We start from the raw sequence: 18,009 nt of genomic DNA, 5'->3' as shown, positions 1-18,009 counted from the left end.
AGATTGGAGAATTAATTGAGAAATTACTTGGCATTGGGAAGACTAAAGGAAAAATTGAATAAATGGAATTTCTTTACTGTGGATGAAAAAGGCAAAATTTTCTATGATCAGTTGCTGGTAGCTTTCAATTCTAAATGGCAACATTTTTATTCCCCAAAACTTGATCACCAAATAGATGCATGGATTTGTGTCTCAAATTTTCATATTCATAATTAAATCCTGCACAATGAATTTCCATTTTAAAGTTGAATGCACAATTTATGTTCAAAAAATAAGTCAAAATTACCAGGTTTTAAGAATTCATGCAAAAAAAAAAAAAAAGAAGAAGAAAAGAATAAAGAAGGAAAGCAACTTATTCATTTCCTAAACATGATTTCTCAGACCAACAACAACATAAGGCTTCAAAATATAGCCCCCATGTATGATTTCAACCAGTACAAATGAATTTTAAGTCTACCACGAGGACATTTGCTCCATTGAGAAAGTTCATTTTTGCACAGCTGTGGTGCATATCATCAGCCTCTCTGCCCTAGATAGCTCCCCATAGCTCCAAAGGCACAGAACAAAAGCTGAAATTATAATGGAACTGACCTATGCACACATTCTCATCGTCCAGCTGTGCAGAAGCATTTCTGAAGTAGCCCAGCCTGCATAACTCACAGTGCTGCCCTCTAGTGTTGTGTTTACAGCTCACGCAAATGACTGTATTTAGCAGATCGATATAACTGCATCGATTGGAGTGGCCGAAGCATTCACAGTCTTGCAAGGAAGAACAGAAATGTATACAGAGTGTATACAGCAGCAGAGAAATAGCACACTACATGCTTGGGTGAAATGAGGGATGGAGAAAAGATGGTGGAATGACATCACATATATTGAATCAACACAACACATGGCGACAACAGGTGGTTGTGACTGGCATGGAAGTAGCATCTGTTTCAAGCAGGATAGAAAGGTCGGACATTCAGAACATGACTGAAGATCATTAATTCTTGGCAGACAAGATGAACAGAAGCATTTGCAGGTGTACACCTTTTAAAATTTGGGAAAACTTGGTTTCTATTGATGCAAAAGTCTAATTTCTGCATATGGAACACTTTACTGTCTTTGCACCATTTCCCCTCTTTTCTTTTCACATTTGCAGTCTTTAAAAGAAGGAGGGAAGCACGTGAGCACTGAGGGTCAGAATCTCCTGTCCCCTGTGGTTCCTTTGTCTCACTATTGTTCATGTCAAGAGAGCAACCTGGTCAGGATTTCATAGAAATTGTGGCAAATTTAACAGGGATCAGGACAACTACACAATTTTACATTTTGAATTTTTCCCAGTGTTAAGAGAAGATGGATCTTCATGACTTTCTTTGGGTGAAATCTGCATGTTTACATATGAGAGAAAACATAAAAATCAGGGAAATTATTCTTTAAAAAATGTACTCTTACAATGTCCTTTTCTTTCGATTTTTGTGCTAAATCTGCTAAAAAAAAAAAAAGGCGGAGTAGGGGGGCTGTACGCAGCTTCTATATGTCCGGATTTAGTTTCCTTTTTCTCTCTAAAATGTTAGCCTCTGAGGCTTGGAGTGATGGTGGAAAAACAAGACAGGGAGACGAAGAGGATGAGAGCGGTTGGGGATGGTGGAAGGTGACTGGATTGCCTCATCTCAGCCAAAGCAAGAACCTGTTAATCTAATTCAAATGTTTAAAAATAAATGGTAAAGATGGTCCTTCTGTTGGAGAAATAGTTATTAAATGAAACAGAAAAGAAACTGTGAGTGATAAGTAGGTGGGAAATCTACCGTGTCTTCTCAAAAGATGGGGATAGGCCTAGCTGGACAATTGTAAAGTAGGACAATCCCAATACTGAAAACTGTTTATCTATTAAATATTCTTCTCATTTGTGTCTGGATTTTATTTTTCCCACCAGGAAGCCAAACACAATCAAATTTGAATCCATTCATTCTTCCATCCATTCACTTATTCACTCAATAGTTCATTGAGTTAGTCTGTTATGTTCTAGGTACTATGCCAGTAGTCAGAATACTTTTTTGGCCTACATAAAATCTGAGAAATATTGCATTTTGAGGATCGGAATAAAATTGAGTGTTATCAAGTAAGTAAAGAAGAATAAGGAAAGGTAAATATATCTAAAAATTGTTAATACACTATCACATATTGGAAGAGTGTGCTTCATTTGTTAGAAAGCTGATTAATCCAGTAGCCTGCTGAGGTTAAGGTCCTGACAGAATGATATTCAATTTGGATACAAGAATTGAAGGACCCAGGGCTTAGCAAAGAGTAGAAGATACCCAGGGAAGAAGAAGAAGTGTGTGAAGCCAAGTCACTTCCTGTCTTTGAGGTCTGCTGTAATCATGTGCAGGAGTGTGGCTGGGAATAAGAATAGGGAGAAATCAGAGAGAAAGGAGGTTATTGGGAGAAGAAGGCATTGAAACATCAATATAGGAGGTCAAATAAGAAAATAAATTCAATAAGTCATGCCAAGTAAATAATAACACCACCACCAATAATAATAGAGTTACACATTACCAAAGTAAATTCTTTTAGTAAAACACAAGCATTCACTTCACTCCATGATACCTGCTTGAATTACAACTTGTGTGTACTGGCAAGGGTTCTAGAGCTTTCATCCTCTGAGGGTGTGAAGCAGTAAGAATCTTTCTAGCCTGCAGCCTCCCAGGAACAGTGGTGGCAGGATCCAAATCTAATTGTTTCCCAAGGATTTCTTTAGAGCTTTCTGAAGAGAGAGCAATGACAGAACCATCCTCAAGGTCTCCTCCTCTGGGGGAGGCCTGTGTTCTTTGTCTTTCTTCAGATTCCCCAATCCAGGTTGGTCCTTGGTGTACCTAATTAAATGAACCCATCTTTTTTTTTTTTTTTGAAAGCATCTCTTATGTGTAAAAATTCATCTTTGGAACTTTTTGGAACAACCCAGAAGTTTGATTAGTGGGTAAGACAAACACATGCTCAGATAGCTAAAAAAAAAAACCGTAGTGCTAAGAAAATGAAATAGACACACAAAGCAATCTAGATAGAAGGAGAAATTCATTTATCCTGATGGAATTAGGAAAAATGTCCATACGACTTGAACATTGAAGCAGGTAGAGTTTATTTTAAAATGGTGAAGGGGGGTGGGTGGGACTTGGCACTTCTGGTGAAAGGAATAAAGAGCATAAGAGGATAAAACTGAGTGAATGTGAAGAGTGAAGCTGAAGAATTTTCATAACATGATTCCTTTGTGGTAAAGGATTCTGCAGGTTCTGTCCAATGGCCAGAACTACTTGCTTAGCTGCATCTGATAAAACCATAATGAAGAAAAATATATATCTGTAAGATATCCAAGGTCAGGGTTGGGTCAGAAGTTCAGTGACAGAGTACCCACCTTGTGCATGCAAGGCCCTGTGTTCAACACCAAACACTGAGAGAAAAAAAAAAAGATATTCAAACACAACATGTGGAGACCCATTCCATGATTCATCATGGCCATTCAAATGTAGCGTTGTTGCCTACTACAATTCAAATTAAGTGAGTAGTACACATTTCTGTGATGATTAATTCTTTGTGGGTCTCTTTTGGAAATTTATCTATTAATTTTGGTAGGAAAAGTTAAATAATTATATAAGAGATCATACTCAGCTAAACATACTATTATAGACTTATTTCAGAAAATAAGTGAACATTTAAATGTTTTAAAATCTATGAGATGGATTAATAATAACTTGATTCTTTTAGAACATCTAGGACTCTTTTGTGACCTTAATTAAGCTGTCTTCTCTGGCCATTATATATTTGAGAATATTAAATATGAAATTTTTTTGGAAAAAATTTTTAAAAATGATCTGAAAAACATGAGAACATGATAGAAATGAAAGGCATTTCAGATATATTATTAGAGTGCCATATTATTTTCCTGTACTCTTGTTAGTTTACCATTCTTTAATACCTAGGCCTTTCACTGAGGGACAAACCCCATTAATGATCATTAATGATATAATGTGAGTGGCATTCATATTAAGAAACTGAAAGGGTGATACTAGTAGTTTAATAATTCTTTAACGCTCTGCCATGTCTCCCCTTCTCTCTCTTTCTCTCTGTCTCTCTCTCTTTTGTGGGGAGGGTACTAGGGATTTAACCCAGAGGCACTTTACCACCGTGTTACATTCTCACCCTTCTTATTTTGAGTCAGAGTCTCACTAAATTGCTTACAGCCTTGCTAAATTACTGAAACTAGACTTGATTTTGCTATTATACTACCTCAGACTCCGGAGTTGCTGGGATTACAGGCACTTGCCACCACACCTAGCCTTCCCCTTCTGTTCTTATTAAGTATGGAATCTATGGTCCATCCTTATATTTACTTCATTTACTATACTTCATTGCCCCTCTATCCCCTCATCCTAGTACCCTGGGAAAAACCTGATCTTGGTTAAATTCAGCTCTCCACCTCTCCATGTCTACATTCTGGCAGCTGAACATGGCTGAAGTTTTTCCTCCAACCACTTTGAAACCAATCCCACTTTTAATTAATGATATTTAACTCAATGGATTCCTCAGAGCTGCCGGGCAGTCAGTCCTTCCTTAAAAGGGGGTTCGGGGACCATCACTTTCTCGGTGTTCTCCCCCTTACCTACTCCTCCCATTTGTTTTAAATGACCTTTCATTTTTCTCCTTATCTCCTTAAATGTCTAAAGGTTTAGTCCTTGGACCTTAAGGTTTACCTTAGATATTTTCTGCCCAGTCCCATGTCTTTAAAAACCATCCACCTGTGGACCATTCCAAAATAATTATTTCCAGCCTGGACCAACTCTCCAGTGAGAGACTGCATTCAGACTCGTATACTGACTTGAACTGCCTCTTTAGTATCTCCACTTGAACATTTAATAAATACCTCAATTTTTAAGTGTTCAACACTGAGCTCTTGTGTTACCTTCCTAAAACTGTTGCTTACCAGGTGGCCCCGTCTTAGTAAATAACAGCTTCATTCTTCTTCCAAATGCCTGGATTTATTCTTGATGCACCTCTTTTTCCCCACTCCCTACAACCAATCCAATAGCAGACCTTCTTGGTTATTCTTTTAAAATACATCTCTACCATCTCATCCTTGGTTAAGGTCACTGTCACTCCTCACTTGGATTATTGCCATTGTTCTCCAATCTGCTTTCCTGGGTTCTACCCTTATGATAATCTCTTCAGAGTGACACTTTCCAATGGCTTCACATCTCACTAGAATAAAAGTACTTTATTCATTCCCAGATGCTTTGGCCCTTGGCTTCCCTGAGGCTCCAGGCCACCATGTGCCTCCCCACTTCTGTGTGACATCTCAAGGTTGCTCCTAAAACATGTAGGTTTTTTCTCAGGATCATTATGCTTGCCATTACCTGTGTCTGGTGTACTCCTTCCCAGAATCCACCTCAAATATTACACACTACTTGCTTCCTAGCTGCTTTTTAAAATCTCTGTTCAAAGAAAAATTTCTGACCACTTTACCTGAAATAGTAGCCCCAAATCCAAATATCAGGACCCCTAATTTCCTAATCCATTTTCTCATAGAATTTGTAATATCTGAAAATTATATTAAAAATTACCCTCTTATGCTCCCACTATAAATATATAAGTATAGACTGTCTATTTTGTCTATCCCTGTAATCACAGAACTGAAAACATCATTTGGCACATACTCATCACTCAAAAAATGATTTTGAATGAATGAATAAATGAATGAATGGTGATCCCGAGGCACCTCCTTTGGAGATGGAGTAGAGGTATATTTAAATTTATTATTCTACCACTTTAATCCCCTAAGAGAATCTAGCATATATTAAAGAGTTTAGAAAAACAACAGCCACACAATAAAATATAACTGAGTTAGTAATTATATTATCTGAGAATTGACTATATACCTATGCACAAATCAGTTTATCTAAAAGAGTAGATTGCTGAAAATTGCTATGGTTTTATACAGTTTTTGATCTCAAATCACATTGTAGATCATAGGTATATAATTTTCAGGTGTTATTACTGTTTTATAAACAAAACCAAGTGAAAGGGGGTCTCCAAAGCGCATATATATGTATGTGTATATATATATATATATATATATATACATACATATATATATATATATATGTATATATATATATATATATATATATATATATAATGATGTGGTAGGGCAAGAACTGGAAACACATATTTACCTATTTATTGAGCTGTGTTGAACGGGGCATCACATGCCCAGAGACAAAGTGAACTAAGTCTAGTTCTACAGTCTAGTGCAGGGTTTTTCAGTCTCAGCATGACTGATATTTGGGGCCAAATACTTCTTTGTTGGGTGGGGCTGTCCTGCACATTGTAGAGTATTCAGAAACATCCCCAGCCTTATCCACTAGAAGCAGTAGCAGCTTCTAGCCTGTGATAACTGAATATGTCTCCAGATACTGTCACATGTTTTCCAGGAGGCAAAATCCAATCCCTGCCCACCATGGACACATTGAGTGTCATTGGTCTAGTATTATAGTGAGAAGACAGGAAAAAATACTATGAATAATATTTTATGCTTCATAATATTATATTGTGTATATTTCCATATTATATATTATATATCACATATATGCCATATGTTCCATCATATAAAACAATTATAAAAATAAAGTATTTCTTAGTAGCTAAGTTAAAAAACAATAAAGGGTAGAGATATTTCAGAAGCAGAGAAGAGGTCAAAATTGACTTTCCATATTAGCAAAGGCTGGAGCCTCCTAAGAGGTTAGTTAAAAGATCCCTTTGGGGGTTGGGATGGTGGCTCAGTGGTAGAGCGCTTGCCTAGCATGTGTGAGGCACTAGGTTCGATTCTCAGCACCACATATAAATACATAAAATAAAGGTCCATTGACAACTAAGAAATATTACAAAACAAAGATGCCTTCTGACTAAGACTGACTGGGGAAGTTGGATTCATAGGGAAACACAGCTGGAGATGAAGAGAATTGAAGAAAAAAAAATGTCAGAAAGAGGAGGGGATTAGATTTCCCTTTTATTTCTTTCTTATTGTTCTCCAGTTGCTTGTAATCATGTTATTACATTACCTATGTGAATATTATATAAAATACTCTGAATGTGGCACAGGTAGGTATCTTTTTTCTTTTCAAATGAAAAAAGCTTATTCAAATCCTAGCTGATGAAAATTCATTTTAGTCATTCAAAAAGAGAGGATTTGGGAATAAGACTTTAGCTAGCAGGTAAAGGAATTAAAACTCAAAGTATTTTCATCACATTAACAGGATGACACTTCCTCTGGGGCCTGAGGGAGCACCTCAGCCATGAGAATTAAGAGGCTCTGACGTTCTCTGGTCCTGTCCCAACCCCATCTTATCTCGCACCCTTCTGTAGCTATAGAACTTTTTCTACACATTTTACAATTATGTCTTCTTCATTAGGTGACTTTTTGGATGTGTTTGAACCTCATTAGTGCAGTCTCTTCAAGAAATGAGAGAGTGAAAGACACAGGGTCCAGTTCCAAGTCAAGAGGCCTCTTGTGTATCCAGCAGCTTGATGTGACATAAAAAGATGGACTTTGTAAAACCCCCTTTTACTTCCTTTTTCCTTTATTTCTTTGGGTCACTCCACAGATTTGCATATAATAGATGAGGAATGGCATTCCTACTGAGGCCTTAATGACTGGCTGCTACAGCTTTTCCATGTACCACCTGCCCAAATCAGCTTGTTAGTCTCTGAACGGGAGGCTGCTCTGTTCTTAATTTACTTCCCCAAATTTCAAATCTGTTTAGATTACCCTCAAAAGGTCACCTTCCATGTTCCACAGTTCAAAGACAGTGTGTGGCAAATTTAACACAAAGCTTAAAGCCCCTTTTTCCGGGCTCCTGACCAGTCTTCTCCTTTTCTTTATATACCACAGAAGGACAAACTCAACATTGACTAAATCTGCAAAATGATGAAATTCAGTAAGCAATAGGAAAGCTGTTACTGTCACTTTTACCAAGTGGTTCAAAGTAAGTTAGGTTTTGTTAATAATTATATTTCTTTGTAAGAGATATCTCATAGGGGGAAAAAAGCAGAACGAAAAGAACAAAATGACATATGCCCAACAGTCAAGGATGAAACATAAGACACACCTGTTACACGGGACACTTAAAGAAAAATGGTGAACTAAAAACAGAGTGTTTATGTTTCCTGAAAAACCTTCATTCTGTGAATGATGAATGCTCGCTGGAATGGACCATTTATGAGTCACAGATGAGATACTGCTTGCTTTCATTTGAAGAAAGTAATATGACTATTAATTTTGGATCATCATCAACATGGAACTCAGTGCAGATCTCCACAAATATTCTTCAAATTCATTCAAAACGATGTTTGGAAGCACACATTCCAAGGTGTTTTCATTTGACACAAAGTAAAATGGGCACCATATATGGAAGCTGCCATTCTGGCTTCATGGAAAGTTTCAATGAAACGCACGCTAAGTGGGTTTCCTTATTTTCAGTGCTAACAAGTGTCCAAGTCAGGGATCTTAGATTATGGTCTAAACAGGAACCTAGACTGTTATAATTAGTTCTCACACGTTAATCTTTCAGAAAACAAATGTTGCAACATCTTTAATTGTGGTCAAATTTCTGAGTGAAGCATTTTTATTTTCTTACAGATGACATTCTCAGGTATCAGTCAACATGCCTCACCAAAAAGCTGATGGGTACACTCCACAAATATTCCAGATTCATACAGTGCAATGTTTCACAACACATAACACCATGAAATCACTGTATGAATCCAAGAATTCCTACCTCTCTTGTGGTTTGCAACTTGAACAGAAGAAACTGTTGACAAAGCTAATTTGGGAGCAACTGGATAGGTTTAAAAGAATGAACAGCAAATTAGAAACAATATTGAAACTTTCAAACTGTAATATCTTATTAACAACCCACTCGAAAAGTAGCCCTAAATGGAAAGACTTCTTGTATCTCTTGCTCCTGAGAGTTTGTTTCAGTTACCAAGGAGGGTTTCTATGTGGCTGAAAATGGTTCAACATTGTCAGTAATAAGGTTTAGAAGCTTTATTTTCAGAGGCAAAAGAATTATCATTTAAATCAAGAATCCAGTTAAGTAAAGATTCTTCTCCCATAAAAATATGGATATTAGGATCCCCAACTGTACCTCTTTGAAACTAGCAGTTATACTGTACAGTTAATTAGCAATATCATGGCCTCAATTCACTGTGTCACTCTGTCTCCATAAGTTTGTCTCCATATAAACCAGCTAGACCACTTTCAGTTGAATTATCAGACATCACACCACACAATGGTCAACCATTCAGCAGCATTTGGGCCTTGGTCTCAGAGTCACCTTGAACATGAGTACCCTTAACAATTGTCATTTTCTGCTTATTCTCTCAATGATAATATCAGTTTGTTAATGTCAGGGTTTTCTCTCTAAGTTTGCCTTGCCATTTCTTTTCCAATTATTCATGAAGAATTGCTTGTGAAAATAACAAAAATGGAACTGAGCCTGATGTTCTTTGCAGATGTTGACAAGATAAATTACGGCTCCACAGAACTGGCTGCTGCTGCAAAGTATGCCTTTCACTAGAATTTCAAGTTCAAGCACTTTATTCAACTGTGCTGTTTCTTAAATAGATTCATTTGAGTTCATTATCCATATTCTAAACCAGCACAACTGGCATTACCTAACGATATCTCTGAAAGCTTTGGGTCCTTATGACACTTGCAGAAAACAAAGCAAAATAATTAAATGAGTGTTTCAGGTTTTGAACAATATATAGAATCTTATTCAGTTCAAAACTCACTGTGGAGAAGTGTTAAGTCTTAGATCTTGTGTTGTATAATTTGCAGAGCTATGAAATTCAGTGGGAACTACTGAGTGGCATTTCACCCAAGATACTCTTGTTGAACTTGCCAAAGAATGAAATCACTAAACCTCCATGAGTCCTCATAGAATTAGACTAATAGGGGTGAGCTTGATCTGTATTTCTTCTTCCACATGTATGCAGAAACTTGAAGAAATTCGTTCAGAAAAGATGATTAAGATAATTCTATTTGCTAGTAATTCATGTATCTAGGACAGCCTCGACTTCATCACTCTGATCACAGACTGAAAATGCCGCCCTTCCAATTTGACTCTCAACAAATTGTTAATATATTTTATTTTGCTTAGCAGCTATTTCCTGGTTCCTCCTTTCGCTCATTTCCTTCTCCATCTGTATTCATTAGAGTTTAGAAAGAACATCCTGTACATAACTAAGGAAAGGAGGAGTCGAAGATGTGTCCTGTTTTTAGTTGGTGTTTGCTTTGTTTTTTGGAGAAGGAAGAAGACAAAAGAATACAGTTTTATATTAAATTCTCTTGCATGCATTTGTATATACATTATATACTAATATTAATTAATAAGTGTGAGCTTAACATTATCCTGCAGCTTATGAAGTTTATTGACATATTGTTGGGTTTTTGAAGGTTCTATTTATTTCTGTGTATTCAGTGTGCCCTCCTGCCTTCCTCCCTCCTTCCCTCCCTTCCTTCCTCCCTCTCTTCCCTTCTTCCTTCTGACATTAGAAGTCAGAAAATAATTACTGCTGTAAGGACAGACAGAAAACAGGTTATTCTTAATGCTTTTGGACATGAATGGCAATTATAAGGGTGAAATTTCCACAAAAGAAAATTTACTGTTGTGTGTGTGTGTGTGTGTGTGTGTGTGAGAGAGAGAGAGAGAGAGAGAGAGAGAGAGAGAGAGAGAGAGAGAGAGGAGAGATTGGTCCAAACCTTTACAAGTTTGCAATATGGAGCAATAGTAAAAGAAAACGAAATCTGTTGGTTGTCACAATACTACCTTTATCTCTTTACCTAGACCCTCCATACAAATGTGGGACCAGTTTTACTTAAGAAAAGTAAAAGGGAGATAGTGCAATGCCTGTGTCATTCACACGTTTTAAAGAGTTATTTATAATCCACACTGTGATGGCAACAAAATTCTAGGTTCTCTTGGGACTGACTGACATTCAGTGCAAATTTGCTCAAGGGCTTATAACTTCTACACATCTCATTTTCCTTCATCTTTTGCCCTAATATATCTGGGAAAATCTTCATATTGGAGAAAAGATTCAAATTATGATTCTTTAAAAGATATGGTATTCATGATAATGCTCTCACTTAGTGTTAAAGGTGGTTATGGGATTTTCCCCCAAACATGTGGGATTTTATGTCAGTAGGAATTTTACATGCTCCTACCTTGTTTTGGATTAGAAACCTCAAGGGAAGAAATATTCGGCCAAATCCTATTAAACTTTGGAGGATCTGCATGCATCAGGAAAAATCAGGGAATGTTATTTTCCAGCTATAATGTCATTTGGTCTAAACAGAAAATAAATGAACAAAGACACAAACCACACGTCTGCTTTTAACTTGGCTTTGATGCGCTTAAACAAAACATGACTCCCACACCAAACAAGAGCAGGCAACTGATGATCCCCAAAACATTGAATGGACATTAAATATATAGCCACTTCCCTAACAAAGCTCTACATTTCCTTTTGAAATAAGGTAGAGTGTTCTTACACAAAAAAACCAAATAGGGACTTCAGCCATCCAAACCAATAAGTTAAGCCGGTGCCTGAAACTAGAAGATAACACTAAAGAAATATTTTCTCACTTGAGGATTCCATTCTACTGAATTTATATTTACAGATATGAACTGGTTGCATTAGTCTTTCATGAGAGATTCTTTGGGGTATGTTTTAAGTGTGAGCCATTATCTCTGAAATGAAGTGGATCTATTTCCTGTTTATATAGATGCAATTTCTCAGAGAAGAAAAGAGGGATGACTGGTGGTTCTGGCTTAAAAACATTCCAAGGTGCTTCCAATCATATCTAACGTTTGTATGCATGGATGTGTGTCTGTTTCTGTGGTGCTTTTAGCTCAAAAGGTGTTTCTAGAGTTATGGGTCTCAATCCAGAAATAATTAAAAGCATTGTTTAATTTGTTTAAATTATGAATTAATTGTATTTCTGTCTCAGATACACCCATCTAAATAAATAAATACATAAATAAGTTTAGAACACTCAGGATTAAAATTTGATATTTTAAAACTGCTTTTGTTTAAGCTGAATATACCTGACTATTGAAACAGCTCTTTTATGATTCAAATCCTATCATTCATTAAGTCCTGCTCAACGCCTATCTCTTGTGTCATCCTGCAGGATGACCCAAGTCCACAAGGACAACTCTTGCCTCCATACTCTTGCAGCATTTGCTGTCACTGCTCCTGATCTTTTACTGACATGTGGACAGGCGTGAGCCTTCATATTGCTAGTTAAATTTCATAGGTCTATTTCTCATCATCCTAATTAGATTGGATCTCTTTGAAGAAGGCCAAAGCCCTGAAGAAGGCTTCAGAAAGTATCTGATAATTGAGAAATTGATATCAAGTGGCTAGGCTACTGTAAACAGGTATTATCAGATTGTTTCCTCCATCATTAGATTATAGCCAATAACATTCTTGCAGGACATGGGACTTTCACTATTACTTTGTTTTAAAAATATTTGTTACAAGAGCTGAGCTCACAGGTCTCACACAGCTCTGGTCTGTTTTGCTCTTCTTTCATACATGTATATGCAAAGGCCAAGAAAATCTTAATTATTGATATTGCTGTTATCTATGAATATTTATGAATGGAAAGAGAATGCAATAGTCTTCCATATCAATATTCAGATGTTTTAAAATAAATAAGTATTTGGTCACATGTAGAGAAAAATATATGGGTGATTGATGAAATGTTGCTTTTCACTTGAGCATTTTGATGATACCTAGATATTAAATTACTAGAAAAAGTCTAACTGATCCTTGATGATCAGTTTTGAAAAACTGCACATTTGCATTTTGAAGGAATTCATTTTATTACTAGAAATGGTGCTGAAAAAGATTTCACATGGTTGGCATGATTTTGTGTAAAATACATTTATATTATTAAGCATCAAATATTTCTCTCCATTTTTTCTATAATAGCAAATATAGGTCATAAATTGGGGTGATGATTGAAAGTTTAATGTTAAGTACTTACTGACATGTTTGTCTTGAAGAAAAGGAAGTTATAATATGATTTATTACTTTTTAATAAGCTTTGCCAAGAAATTTAATTAAAGGAGATAATTTTGTAATATTTTAGAAATGAGTTCTAAAAATCAACTCTATAAATTAAACTTTATTCCATGTTCCAATAAGTAAAATATTTGTGTACAGTTCTTTTTGGGGGGTGTTTTATGATTCTTCCTGCAGATGCTAAGGTTCCATTTTAATGATCTTCTGCTGTATCATATAGCTAAAAGAACTTCTTGGACATGGAAGTCCTTGTTTTGTCTGAGAATATAACTAGACATTTTTTCCAAATAATTTTCATTATTTAGGATGCTTACTGTTACTGAAAAATTAAAACTCAGAACCACCAGTGGGGTAAACTTTATATGCTATGCATTTTCCTTGCAAGGAAACATGGAGTCCTGAAATGCTGGATATTTGTATTCGTTGCCCCTAAACTCATATAGTGTTTCCATATACATTTTTAATATCTGGTCTTCATGGAATTTTTAACAACATCTCATCATAAATTAAAAAAAATTGTTTTGCAATTGCAGGGCCAAGCAAGAAAACACTTATAATTAGCCTATTACTCTCTGGTAACTTTTGTTACTCTAAGATCCTGTTACGAAATAAATATAAATATTACTAACAAACATTTAATTCCCAGAAGTAAATTAGGCACATTGGAGGCTCTACGAATAGTGTAATGGAGACAAATTCTATCTTACCATATCCAAAGCCAATGAACGTCTTTGTATAAAATGAAGCCTCTGAGAATTCTTAGCCACTGGCTACTTGTTTCAAGTAGATATAAATTGCAAATAGGAAAAAATTATAATATATCAAAAGTATTTGTATTTCCCCTTTGGGTAAACTGTTGCAAATTTACTAATTTAATTTTCTTCAGAAATCAACTAGGGAAAATCTCTGGGTCAGTATGAAGGTCTCAGAGTGGTACTTTGTTACAAGGCAAATGGCCTTGTGAGCCGAAAGATGAGGAGTCTAGTCTCAGTTCTACCACTTTGGAGCTGTCTGGCTGTTCATTTCTCGAGACTCCAGTTTCCTTATCCATAAGAGAAAGATGCTGCAGGAGAGATCTCCAAGATTTCTTTTAGCTAATTTCTATCCCACCAATAGTTCCCTCATGGCCTAGCAGCATCATGCTAAAGTTCTCAGAGGAGGAAGAAACCCATTGGGAAGGCACATATGCCTTTTGGAGAATCTAGGGGATTGAGTTTGTTGTATATTTTCCTTGGGAGGAAAAATAGTGTTCTGAAATGCTGGATATTCATATTTGTTGCTCCTAAACTCACATAGTGTTTCCATATACATTTTTAATATCTGGTTTTCGTGGAATTTTTAACTTAACATCTCATCTTAAATTAAAAAAATTTTTTTTGTTTTGCAATTGCAGGGAAAATTATTGTGGAAGGCCTTGACTATGGACCTATTAATTGTCACACTAAAGCCTAAACTGAATTTGAGAAAGAATTGTTAGGGTACAGAGAGATCACAACATGTTTGAAGGTGGTCATTCAGGAATAGATGTTTATGCATCTCCCTTCTTAAGGATTCTGGCCCCATGTGGAAAAATGAATTGAATTTGTCTTGAGGATCTCTTCTATTGGACTTCAAAGAATGGTTATGTGTGAAATAGGGAGATCATAATCACATATCACACAATTGCCCATTCTAAAAATAAACAAAATTTCCAGAAGGCCCATCAGTTGTTATTAATGTATTGTTATTTTGAAGTTTTGAATTAAATATATGAAAAGCCTAGAACATACCTATTTTGTGAAAAATTTTAAAAAATATTGTGCATGTAAACAGCTCATGCCAGAATTGCAAATTGGACCACTTAAACAAGTTCCTTAATGTTGTGCCTGAGTTTTCTCATCAGTAAAGTGAGGATAATGACACTGCTTGTAACTGGTTGCATGAAAACTGAATTGAGTTGATATTTGCTTCACATTGTAATGAGGATTCAATAAATGTTGGTTCTTATTCTATTTGTGGTTACTGTTGTAATAAAAATAAGATTACTGTACTATGAATAGTTCTTACTGACTCGAAGTAGGGAAAATAATATGCTCTCCCTATTCTTTTTCTCAACATTAATTGCTCCCAAAGCAAATGTTCTGATATGTAAGAAAGCTTTCATGTGATATACTTTACTTTAGGGAAAATCCAGTTCCAGGGCCTATATTAATTAATACTATTGTTCAGAAAACAATAGAAATCATTTTCAATATGAGAAATATTTGATTTTTAATCTTTAACAATATAAAAATGCTAATTTCTAGTTTCTTTTTGGAAGTACATTAGCTTAGAATATGAACCAAATATGTGGTTTTTCTTAATTCCTTTTATTTGTTAAGATCTCCTCAGAAAATTGTTTTATAATAATATCATTGTGACACTTGAAATCTATTTTTATGAATAAAAAAATTGAGATTCCTATTATAAAAATGAGACTCTAGAAAAAAGCTTTTTCTTTCTTTCTTTCTTTTTTTTTTCCCTCTGTGCCCTCTAAAAGCTTTCTGCTCTGTAGGATGAAGAGTAGAAGTGTGTTAGAATTGCTCAACCTGACCATCTAGTTCTGACATCATAGTGAGGCTAGCTGAAAAGCAAGCTTCAAGCAAAAAGCTAAATACATGTTATTTATATCAAGAAAGTTTTCAAGGTGGGATTGCTTTAGAATATTCAGCTGTCTTTTATCACATACAGCATTCAATAAGCATGAAGAGTAGATTGCTTTCAATTCATTTTATGGAGAGTCTTTAAGGACAGAATAAAATGTGACCATCTTTCCCATCAAAGGAAATATATGCTGATTTTTTTTTTCTAGAAAAGTCTACCATGTACTAACTAATAGTAATTTAAATAAACAAAGAGGTAAGTTCTAATATCATGGTAGGATGTGATGGGTCCTCATTTGAGAATGGACATTGAGCTGGAATTCTGCTTGGCTTCTTTCTGGATACTTTAAAAACAATTCATTTAAGCCTTAACTGCTTTATCTGTAAAATGATGAAGTTGGATGAGTTGCTCTTCATGCTTCTTAGCAATACTAATGGTTACATAAACTTCTGGTTCTAAGATGTGGCATCCTGTGAGAAATGGTGTGCCACCATGATATGAAAAGGAGATGCTCAGAGGATGTTAGTGAGCCTCCACTAAACATGGATCTTCCAGGGCCTTCTGAGGAGAATATCAGGCACAGATAAGATCACAGGGTCCCTTTGGGTTTATACACTCACTGCTATTGTTCCTCAGGGAATCTTTAAATAACATTATTGATGCCTTGAAAAGAATCTACAGAAAACCCTGAAGATTTTCAGGAGAAATCCCCAGAGCCTGGAGGTAATCTTGATTTTCTTCACAGTTTGCAGCCTACTCCCAGAAGCACAGCATCATTAAACTGGAAAGGAAGATGAGTTTCAAGTGATAGTGGTGGATCTATTCTTGAGATGGCACCTGGGGTTTTGTTTTGCTATAGGCCCCCGTCTCAATATATAAACAGACATGTATAAACATGTTTCATAATTTGCATAGCAAATTTCATGAACTGCTTCATGTTCTGTAATGTATCTTACACCTATACACTTCTCCTCTCCCACAGTATGTGGGGGATGTTTGTTGGTAGAGGAGAGATACATATTTTGATGTGGGAGGATCAGTCTTCCATTCACTGTCCTCAGACTCCGTGTGTAAATTTTCCCTGTTGACAACACAGTGATGTAAGAAAACATGAACTTCTACTTTTCTCCAGGACTCTGTGAATCCCTGAAACAAAATGAATCAATTCAAGAATTAGCAGGTCTTTTAAAGTGCAATGTAGTAGAGTAGAAGCATCTTGGGGAGGGGGTCTATAAATCTGGAATCTTTTGTTTTCTAATTTCTTCCACTTGCTATATCATGTTCTATGTAGCCTTTGGAGTCAGATATCCATTCCTGGCCATATTACATTGGACAAGTTATTTAACCACTCTGAGCCTCAGATTTCCCTATTTGAAAAATAAAATTCTGTAAACATGTAGCTACATCTCCCTACAATTCTGAGCCAAGTTCTGTGCCTAACTTTTCTTATGAGGGGCAGTGGATACTTTCTGCCTTGGTACTCCAAGAAGACTTCAATGGATATTCACACACTTGAAGAAACTACGATTGTGCAGGAATTTACAATTAACATGTTTGAAGTTTTATTACAGGATGTTTTTGAAATCTTGGCAAATCTTTGTTTCAACTAGAAATTTCCTGACCCGACAAAGATAACTAGCAAAGGTAGAGATATCAGCTCACACTTAAAAAAAAAAAAAGTGACTTGAATTTCTAAAATTTGCCTGGGAAAAGGTTAATACATGAAAAAGTCACTTTGCCTAAGAAAGGCAATTATTGCCAATAAAGATTGGTAAACTTCTCAGTTTTTTTTAAAAATGGGAGATTCTTCCCTGCTCCTTTATTGGATTTATTCGGTTTGTTCTTCAGGATTAAGGAGGCAGCTACATCCTAATGTTCATTCAATTTTAGGATAACCACAAAGGTTTTATGAGTGTGAAATGCTAGTTACACAAATATGAAATGGATCTGTGATGAAGGTACTGGGTATATGATAGAACATTCCCAAAGGCATTTCACCGGGGACCTCAGTTTTCCTTCTAGAACATCAGCAAACAATTCAAAATTAATGTAGCATACCATGCAATTTGCTATATTGCTACACTAGCCTGGTAATTTTTTTCCTCACTGTATAAAAACTAATTAGTTAAAGGGCAATTCAAATGAAACTTTTATTGGGGGGATTTAGAAGTATTAAAGCAAAGGGGAAAAGACAGCAAACATACACTGAAGCTCTCTGGATAGCATGAACACGATTATTAATAACCCTTGGGTGGGGAA

General features: G+C 35.8%; 1 protein-coding gene across 5 annotated transcripts in view; it reads right to left on the bottom strand.

Annotated features, from left to right (window-relative positions):
• Window positions 1-18,009, bottom strand: part of Ntng1 (netrin G1) — a 365,393-nt gene that overhangs the window by 56,335 nt on the left and 291,049 nt on the right. For 2 of the 5 annotated variants that reach the window (XM_046427578.2, XM_046427580.1), the window contains exon 6: window positions 592-759. The exons of 2 other annotated variants lie outside the window; for them this stretch is intronic. In XM_046427578.2, coding sequence (XP_046283534.1) covers window positions 592-759 — 168 coding nt within the window. Of the gene's footprint in view, window positions 1-591; window positions 760-8,807; window positions 8,868-11,260; window positions 11,327-18,009 lie in introns of all 5 variants that reach the window. One more of the 5 variants, XM_058573685.1, reaches the window with a different exon arrangement.

Source organism: Marmota monax, unplaced genomic scaffold (genome assembly GCF_021218885.2).
Source record: "Marmota monax isolate L192 unplaced genomic scaffold, Marmota_monax_Labrador192_F-V1.1 WCK01_AAM20220418_F8-fsc00184, whole genome shotgun sequence".
In the NCBI taxonomy this organism is placed as follows: Eukaryota; Metazoa; Chordata; class Mammalia; order Rodentia; family Sciuridae; genus Marmota; species Marmota monax.
This window is presented reverse-complemented; position numbering and strand designations above follow the sequence as displayed.